Genomic DNA, 9,652 nt, shown 5'->3' with positions numbered 1-9,652 from the left:
TCTGGCCTAATGATTGCATTTAAATTAAATATTTAATAATCTTAAATAGAAGGTATTTTTATTTTTTATTTTTAAATTTTAGAAAGAACAAGAACTCACCACAGCCCACAGGGCCACACGCATATATTGATATATATACACATTATAAAATAAGGCTCAATGAATTGGCCTATATTCATTGTCATTGTGCAAATGAAATCTAAACGATAGAAGGTTCAATTTTTTATTTTATTTTATTTTATTTTTTATAAAATGTGAATGATTCAAGTCAGATAAATATAAAATTAATATTTAATATATTTGTAATTTTATCTTATTATATGAGATATTGACAGACCAAGACGCATTGGCGCAACAATATCAGTCTAATTAAGAACAATTTAAGAAGATTTAGTGATAGAAAAAAATTTAAGAAAAATTTAGTGACAGAAAATCAATAAAAAGATGACTAAAGACCTACAAACAACCATCCTGTTGCTATACCTCGTTATGACTAAAAAGTAAAAACAACGAGCCAGGTCAAGGTCACATATAAACTACCACTCCCACCGGAAAAAAATCCGACGTGGCACAACAGATACTCAGAGAAAGAAGAAACGAATCTTAAAGCGGCACAAAGACCGAAGGTTTTGGCATCGGTTTCGCTGAAAACAGCGCCACCACTAACGGGTCCCATTGTGTTCCCCTCCATCATCAAACCCGAATCCGCTAACTCCACAAACACACACCCATTGGGCTTGTTTCCCGAGCCCATATACGTGGGCCCACCTCCCCCGTCAATAATTGCCCATTATTCCTCCCTTCTATTCTCCTCTCGCTGGCCTTTTCTCTTCCTCTCTCTCTCGCTCGCTCTCTCTCTCTCTCTCTCTCATCAACGCCACCGCTCACCGCCCGCCGCCATGATGGCCCGTAGATCTGAGTTCCTCGTCCTCGTGGCCATCGTCTTGATCCTCATCCATTCCTCCGCCGGCGCTGGGATGAGCGCATACGAAGTTCTCCGGGTCAACGGCCTCCCCAGCGGGCTCCTCCCCAAAGGCGTGCGTGAGTTCAGCATCGGCGATGATGGAAGCTTCGAAGCCCATCTTGACCACCCTTGCCTCGCAAAATTCGAGAACCATGTCTTGTACCAGACCAACATCTCCGGCTCTATCTCCTTCGGCCGGATCTCTTCCATCTCTGGCGTCTCCGCACAGGAACTCTTCCTCTGGTTCCCCGTGAAGGCTATCGTTGTCGATGATCCCCTCTCTGGTGTCATCTTTTTCGATGTTGGCGATGTTCGGAAGCAGTTCCCCATCTCGACCTTCGATACCCCTCCCGACTGTGCCCCTACTGACGAGGTGCCTCCCTTGATTCTTCTTCTCCTTTTTATCTTCCTATCCACATCTTGATTCTATTCGAATTGGATTCTTCTCAGGAGGACGTTCTCGCCTTGCATCGCGCCGGCGGTGGCGTTGGCGTTTGGCGATCCTGATCTTGATCTTGAAGGTGCTGGAATAATTGTCCTTTGAGTTTATCGATTACAAATTGAAATCTTTTTCCAGAGTGGAGTTGTTTGCCATGTCGTTTCGCACCGAGCCACCTATTGTCCATGTTTCCATGTCTGTGCGCGAGATGAAGAGATACAACTACAACTAGAAGTCTAGAACTACAACTACAAAAGAGAGAAAGGTGGAGTTTTTATGCAGTTGGATCAGCCTGTTTATGTTGGGGAACAGAAGCGCCTTCAAATCTGTTTGATATAATGTCTGTGAGTACTGCTTTGTTTTTTAATTTTTTTCATGTATTTTTGAGTCTCTTTGAATGCGGGAGTTCCTATTGTTCATATGTATGGTCTAGGATCTTATTACATTTGAAATAAGTGTTTCAATTTCTTGTTTAAATGCAGCTATGCTTGTTTTTAATCTTCTTGTTAGCATTGCAAACTATGCAAAAATGCTTGAGAAATGTGATTTATTTAGTTATAGAGAAATGTGGTTCATGGAACACATTTATTGGAAGATGTACATGGAAATTCAGGTGATGAATTAATAAGTGAGGAAAATATGGATGCAGTTCTTGAAGATATTTATTGGATGGAATGGTAGGAGATAAGGAAATGGTTGTGGATGGGGACTGGTCTGTATTGAGTCTTTGATTTGGGGCAGATAGCATCTCTATGGGCATATTTTTAGGAGAATATTATCTGGCATGTGCTGGTCATCAGCTGGCCTTGAATGTATTATGTGCTTACAGACAATGTGAATCATAAGCTTCAGACATGGACTTTCCATACACACATACAACCTGTTGCTTGGGCTCATATGATCACTGTTTAGGTTATTTATTATTTATTATTTTAATTTTATGTAATTTGCATTCCATTTGCTTGACAAGCCAACTGGGAACTGATTGTTTCTTTCAATGTTTTGTCGTATCGGTTTTTGGTTTTGATTGTCGGAACCGAATAAACTGTGAAGCTGAAGTTATGACGATGTTTTGTCGTATCGGTTTTTGGTTTTGATTGTTGGAACCTGATAGACTGTGAAGCTGAAGTTACGATGATGTTTTGTTGTATCGATTTTTGGTTTTGATTGTTGGAACTGAATAGGCTGTGAAGCTGAAGTTACAATGATGTTTTATCATATCGGTTTTGATTGTCAGAATCTCAGAAGTTACTCGATGATGTTTTGTCGTCTCGGTTTTGGTTTCGATTGCCAGAACCAAATAAATGGAGAAGTTGAAGTCACAATGATGTTTTGTCGTATCGGTTTTTGGTTTTGATTGTCGGAACCGAAAAAACTGAGGAACTGAAGTCACGGTAATGTTTTGTCGTATCGATTTTTGGTTTTGATTGTCGGAACCGAATTTACTGAGGAACTGAAATTATGATGATCGATCGAAAGCACGATTTGTTGCTTTTGCTTCCATTTTGTTTCTTTATCTCTGTCCTTCAAGTGGACCTTTTAAGGGTGGAATCAGATTATCCTTGCAGCTAAAGATTGCAGAATTCAAAAACTGTCTATAAAAAGGATTCTTGTAAATTGGAAAACTTGGAAGCTGCTATTTTTTACCATCTCCATCAACAAAGGAAGACATTGAATTTTTTGTTTCAATTTAGTTTCCATCAACTTAAATTAACTTATAATGCTAAATTTGATCAATGTCAGAGTCCCCATCCATGGTAAAAAGTTTTTTTCTGAAGTCATGTGTGGTATTTACTATGTTAACTCCCAAACCAGGGCATTTAGTTTATGTAGAATTCATTCTCTTTTACCACCCCTTTTTTTCTTGCTACTTTTAATATTTTATTTTATTTTTACTGATTGAGTCACCCTCATTGAATGAAATGTCTTTCTCCAGATCCCCACAACTATTATTGCGTACTCTCTAATATAAGATGGTTATCTACTCAGATCAACCTCACCACCAAATTTGACTATTATGATACATAATATGTAATCAAATTGGAGATTACTTTTGATAAAAGATCCAACATGAAACAGCCTTGTATTCTACTACTCTTACTTCAATTTGATTTACATTTATTTATTTCTTTATTAAAACTTGAAGCAAATGTTGCTCATTTGAGTTCAATGAGAACTTTGGCCACACACTTGTGGGAAATAATTTTTGAAAATTAAAAAATAATAATAATAATAAATGATGGGCGATCATGCTTAATTCCTTTTCCAAAATTTCACGCTCCAAAAGTAATCAGCTGAGTGCAATGAAATTTGAAGTTATGAAAATAATTATAATGATAACTAATTATTCTCACAGATATAAATTATATAGGACCACCAGGCAATTTGCATATTTCTTATTCTCTACTTTTTGACAATATATTGAACATAACCATTATTAAGTTATGAAAATTAACATATTTTCCTTGGCCCTCTACATGTGATTCTTTTAATATTTTAGTAAATTTGATATTTTAGAGGAAATCTCATGGCATGTTTTAAAATGTTGACATATATAATTCCTCACATTCTAACTTATAATCAAATCAAACCTGATCCAAACTCAAATGCAGAAAAATTTTGGTCTATTAAAGGCCTCTCACTTAATTAATGAACAGTAAATATAAGACTTTTTTTAATATAAGAAAAAAAAAAAAAAAAAAAAAAAGAAAATTACAAGATTTTGAAATGTCTTTTTCTTATATGAATACTATTTCTCATTTTTGATGAACCCAACTAAAACTCACAATGAATTATCACCGAAGCTCTAAATCAAGCAAAATCAATTAATCAACAACTAATTTATTGCAATCTAAAATAACACAAAATTTCTCAAATACCAGGAAAAAACAAGTTCTCAACTAAAAATCCATCCATCACAGAAGAAATACACATCTCATCTAGAAAACAAACTAAATACCCTGGTCCTCACAAGCTACATCATCCGTTTCATCAAGGCAAATAAATAAGAATCTCCACTTGATGCTTACTTCCTACTTCTGGTGGATCGACTTCCATTGGCAAAACACAAATTAACATGCCTTATAACAACAAAATGGCGGAGAATTAACGGACCCAATCAATAGTCCAGATTATTATCAGGGTTCAATGACGAACAATGGCTGCAAAGGATCAAACAAGAGAGTGATTCATTAGAAAATGATATCATGCTATCTGCATTCTGAACAAGAGAAGCCACACTAAGAAAAAGTTACCTGCTCTATGCCAACAGGTTTGCCATCATCCGCGAGCATCTCAACGACCGTGCCCGATTGATCAGCCTACATGAAGACAATAAAATGGGCTTTCTTACCATTCTAAAGACATTACTCTCATGTATTACAGTTGTTTAATTTCCACCAATGAAAAAAGAATACAGTCGACAGGAAGTTCAGTCAATTCAGAAAATGAAAAGAAAACACATGCATTTGGGACGCATCCTTCCACTCCTTTTTCCAGCTACTGTAGATTTATCTAATTATGAAATGGAAAATAGCATGCAATTGCTAATCAAAAGAAGTGTCAAATCAAGAACTAGAAAAGCCAGAAAAAGTAAACTTTTTGCACACCTTAAGGAACAATGTCTATTGCTTCATCATATGATTCTTGTTTGCAAGGTCATGATGCAAGGGAATGAAAGGAGCAGTAGAGATGCAAATAAAGCATCAACATGCATGAATTGTCTTCCATATATTATGCTACCAGAATTATTAGGTAGATGCAAAAGTGTGACTTAAAATGAATGAGAACCATTCATTTGCCCATTTTTCAAATGCAGGGAAACAATTATTGAAAACCAAAAACTGCTGTTATTTAACGTTATTTCAAGACTTCATTCCCACAGAGTACAGTCCTCACATAAATAGTAGTTCAGCTAAGAGCCAGGGCTTTGAAGCTCCAATAAACCAGAATTTTAGCACAATTAATGGCAATAAATTGGCGAAAACAACAAACCAAGGACTAGATGAATGCATTGGTGCACATGAGGAAATATCTTTGGACAAGCACCGAATAAATCCACAGCCATTAAATTTCATATCGACAACAACAACCAACTTTCAAGAAGTTACCAAAGCACATACTCTTACGGATTCCATTGAACCATGCAGAATCCAACGGTTTCTCCAATCAACTTTCAGAAAGTTGACAAATCTTTCATTAAAGGTTTATAAAACATATACTATTATGAACACCATTGGACATTATGAAATTCGATGACAAGAAGAAATAATATGACCGAAATGTCTCGCTCGGAAAACAATGACTTCATCGTAAAGTTCTCTATGTTAGGTCTACAACATTAACATGCAGCACAAATGAAAAAATTCAGAGGCACATCAAAAAATCCCAATTAGGCATCATGGCCCCATCTAGCATGGTGCATGTTGCAAGAACAACACACGGTGCAGGAACATGTAGTGCTGCCTATTTTGTAACCATCAACAAAGACAACATAAATTAGATGTCCGGATTCCTAATGCCAGAAGCATGGATCACAGCCTAAGAACTAATAATCTTTTGTCTCTTCCTTGACCGTTTAGGAATGGCATGCGTCAATAAATGTTATGGATTTGTGATACTGTTAGCAATAGCTTCAAAGTTCTGGAGCTGATAAATTCAAAAATAATTAATATGACAAATATCTTGGCTTATCCTTAGATCCATGGAGCATATAAATATTTTCTCTGAAATTCTAAGAATGGCACGCATGGATAGAGTATATCCTTAGACCCATGAATAGTGTATATCTATCAATTACCCAAAATCTGTCATCGAAAATCTTAAATGGAGCACACCAAGAGAAGAGGTGTAAAAATTGGACACAACCTGTGAATGCAACATGACCTCTATCCGAATTAATTAAGCGTGTTTGAAGAATTGGGTATAGCAGAGGGGTTAGGATCAAGATAGGTCATCCATTCATCAACACAGGAAACTTGTATAGCCTACCAGGCCACTCAACATAAGAAATAAAATTAGTTGTTTAAAATATATATGTTGTTAGATTAGTGTGTAGATGATGTTAGTACGAGAGTTGGTGGATTGGCCCGTTAAATAAGTTAAATTCATAATATAATAAATATATTAAGTGCATGTCAGCTTAGGTCAACTTGTTTATTAAATGGGTTGCGTCAATTTTTTGTTGAACATATTACGTTAGGCTATGAGGAACTTGACTAATATATTCAAGGGGTTAGGTCCATGGCACATCTAGAAACCTAATTTAATCTGCCCGTCCCTTTCGACGCCTTAAAGTATGTGGCATGTCATTGGCCAAAAAAAGATAGTGATGCCAATCACACTAGATTATGCATTTAGGCGCTAGCAAGAGAACTGTCTATCAAAAAATCGCAGCTTAATAAGAAATTTAAGGTCCAAAAATGACAAACATACATGTTTACATGTGCATATGAAATTGAAGCTAACAGAACACTAAGCTAAGCAGATATATATACAGTATCAGGACAATAGGCAAGCCAAGAAAACAAATGAACCGGGGTTTAAGGTCCAAAAATGACAAACATACATGTTTACATGTGCATATGAAATTGAAGCTAACAGAACACTAAGCTAAGCAGATATATATACAGTATCAGGACAATAGGCAAGCCAAGAAAACAAATGAACCGGGGTGGATTTTCTGGGTTCAGTTCAGTTGATCTGTTTGATTTTGACATGAAACAGTTTGGTTTCAACTATTCACAAAATCAAAGAGTTTAGTACTTCAAAGGCCCACCCACAACTCCAACCAGACTAGAACCATGAATGTCCCTAATGCTTGCTACTCCACAGTTGTACTGAAAAGTGAAAACAAAAATTTGAACATATTCAAAAAATAAATCCAACGGATGCAAAAAAGTATGTGCATTTGTTTACCACCATATGCTTTATAAACAGATTCATAGACAACCAAAATTAAGTCCATTCAACTCCTAAATTGTCATCAATAATGAAACACTAATTATCTTCGTATCTTCTCAGAGATGAGCTGCAACTTTCCTTAGAGATGAAGAAATGCAACTAGAGATTTTTTTTTTTTGTGAAAACATTCTTTAAATAAAATAAGGATAAGGGTAACTGGAAACACCATAAACAAGGATAAAAAAAAACTCTATGCAAAGAAAAATGCTTAATGTGATCACCGCAAAAAAAAATAAAATAAAATAAAGGATGTTAGACTTGCCTCAATTTCATTCATCAGCTTCATGGCCTCAATTATACAAATAACTTGTCCTTTGTTAACTTTATCACCAACCTTCAATGAGCAGAAAAACTTATAAGCTAAAATGAAGAGAAGATATCAAACATTAAGCAGCATATATTTTATCATTCTTCCTCGCAACAACAAATACAAAAGTAAATTTGACAGCATTTATCACCTTCACAAATGGAGCTAACCCTGGACCTGGGCTTCTGTAGAATGTTCCAGCCATGGGGCTCTTGAGAGGAGGATGAGACGACTTAGGCGGCTTAGGGGCTGATGATGGCGCAGAAGTTGGTGCCACTGCAGCAGCAGGTGATGGTGCGAGGGAGGTGGATGGGGATGCTGGTGGAGGAAATTGTGATGGCATGGCAGCCAGCTGTGGAGGTGGATGCATCGTCACAGCAGGCATTGCTGCCAGGGGCTGAGGAACAGCTTCCTTCTTGCGAATTATCAGTTCGCAGCCAAGCTGCTTCAGCTGCAACTCAACAATGTCCTTGGAATCAACAAGCCTGCAAACACAAACAAAATGCATTGGCACTGAATCCCATCCCAGCAAACACATCTAAAATGAGAGACCATGGAAAAGCATAGCATACTTGACAAGGCTAGCAACTTGGGTCATGAACTCAGAGACTGCTTCCTCAGACATTGGAACTGATGGAGGGTCTTTCTCTTTGGGCTCAGGTATCTCAACATTGGACTTTGCAGGTGCTGCATCATTTGAAGAACTGCCGGCAACCTTGAAAATGCGTCCAAAAAGGGGTCCAAAAGCAAGTCCCACACAGAATGAATACAAAGCAAGCCGAAGTCTTTGAGCTAATGTTGAAGTTACCTCATTCATTTGCGCTTTAACAAAGGTTGATCTGCCAGAGCAAATCTTCAATGCCTGGAAGCCAGACAATAGCATACCATTTTAGTGTTATACCTCTTCATCATAATTGACAGTGCCTATTCATGCCCAAAAAGGAAAAAGGACTTCAATAAATTTGTCAAACATGAAGATGAACACGAGAAATCTGTTATCCTTTACTAGCAGAAAATTCTTTGCCTGAATCAAAACCAGAGGCAGGAATTCATTAAAACCAAACCTTCAATACATACGAGCCGGAGAACAGGTTTCCCACAAACAGCGTATCATTTTTAGTCTTAAAGTTCTTATCGCAATTGCAAGTATATATACATACACGAAAAAGAAAAAGGACTCCAATAAATGAGATAAATAAAACAAGCACAGCACAAGAAATATATAAAAAGAGACTTTTTTTTTTTAAGCAGAAATTTCACCGGCTGCATCTGAATCAGAGGCAGGAATCCATAAAACCAAAACTAAAACATAAAATACCAAAATGCGAACAAATTCGAACACAAATCACGCACCCACATCATACGACAAAAAAACAAAAAAAATCCATCAACAAGCAAAGCTATCAAATCACTCCAGAAAACAAGAAATGCGCGGATTCTCCAAACCTGTGAGGACCGGAAGACGAGCTTCGCGGGCACCGATGACAAACGGAAGGAGACCCTAAGGGCAGGCCGGCTTGGAGCAGCGGCGGCGGCAGGGGGCAACGAGGAGGAGAGCTTCCCCACCGCCGCGGAGGCAGTTGGAATCGAAGACGAGGATGCCATCTAGCCACGCTTCGTCGGCGGCGTCGAATTCTCGCAAACTCTGATGCGCTGATCCACGGTGAGAAACTGAGAAGAGAGCGGAAGGGTGGAAGCCAGCGAGATCGAGAAGGCGATACGGGCTTGGACCATCAGATCTGGACCGTCCATTTCGCTGACGTGGAAAATACTTAAATAAAAAAAGTTTCTTTTTTTCAATATGTCCTCCATACGTTCATATTTACAAACCATATGAAGACAGAGAGCTTGGGAATAAGAACAAACTGGGAGGCCAGATGTGTTTTATTTTAGGGAAAATTACTGTTCATCCCTCGTAATTTTCAAAACTTCCCAAAAACCTCCTCTTTTTGACACTTTGGGACAAGCCCTTCAGTTAGTG

The 9,652-nt window shown here is 37.6% G+C and overlaps 2 protein-coding genes across 2 annotated transcripts; one reads left to right on the top strand and one right to left on the bottom strand.

The window, feature by feature from the left end:
• Positions 1 to 805: 805 nt before the first annotated feature.
• On the top strand, positions 806 to 1,901 carry LOC120260563. Its single transcript, XM_039268063.1, has 2 exons — positions 806 to 1,337; positions 1,415 to 1,901. Exons 1-2 carry the CDS (start codon positions 900 to 902, stop codon positions 1,469 to 1,471), a joined length of 495 nt encoding a protein of 164 aa, XP_039123997.1. The 5' UTR covers positions 806 to 899; the 3' UTR covers positions 1,472 to 1,901.
• A 2,327-nt stretch (positions 1,902 to 4,228) lies between these two features.
• On the bottom strand, positions 4,229 to 9,388 carry LOC120261981 (biotin carboxyl carrier protein of acetyl-CoA carboxylase, chloroplastic). Its single transcript, XM_039270010.1, has 7 exons — positions 9,118 to 9,388; positions 8,480 to 8,533; positions 8,244 to 8,386; positions 7,823 to 8,156; positions 7,627 to 7,698; positions 4,658 to 4,723; positions 4,229 to 4,564 (listed from the first exon to the last, which is right to left on the bottom strand). Exons 1-7 carry the CDS (start codon positions 9,274 to 9,276, stop codon positions 4,541 to 4,543), a joined length of 852 nt encoding a protein of 283 aa, XP_039125944.1. The 5' UTR covers positions 9,277 to 9,388; the 3' UTR covers positions 4,229 to 4,540.
• Positions 9,389 to 9,652: the final 264 nt, after the last annotated feature.

Source organism: Dioscorea cayenensis, chromosome 5, assembly GCF_009730915.1.
Source record: "Dioscorea cayenensis subsp. rotundata cultivar TDr96_F1 chromosome 5, TDr96_F1_v2_PseudoChromosome.rev07_lg8_w22 25.fasta, whole genome shotgun sequence".
In the NCBI taxonomy this organism is placed as follows: Eukaryota; Viridiplantae; Streptophyta; class Magnoliopsida; order Dioscoreales; family Dioscoreaceae; genus Dioscorea; species Dioscorea cayenensis.
Note: the sequence above shows the minus strand (reverse complement) of the source record. Positions and strands in the feature narration are given on the sequence as shown.

Bases quoted from the DNA above. Each gene is read 5' to 3' on its own strand.
- LOC120260563 (XM_039268063.1), top strand. From the start codon at position 900: ATGATGGCCCGTAGATCTGAGTTCCTCGTCCTCGTGGCCATCGTCTTG. The intron at 1,338-1,414 runs GTGCCTCCCTTG...GATTCTTCTCAG, and splicing joins ACTGTGCCCCTACTGACGAG to GAGGACGTTCTCGCCTTGCA.
- LOC120261981 (XM_039270010.1), bottom strand. From the start codon at position 9,276: ATGGCATCCTCGTCTTCGATTCCAACTGCCTCCGCGGCGGTGGGGAAG. The intron at 7,699-7,822 runs GTGATAAATGCT...TGCTCATTGAAG, and splicing joins GGTTAGCTCCATTTGTGAAG to GTTGGTGATAAAGTTAACAA. The intron at 4,724-7,626 runs GCAAGTCTAACA...GTCTTCATGTAG, and splicing joins AGCTGATGAATGAAATTGAG to GCTGATCAATCGGGCACGGT.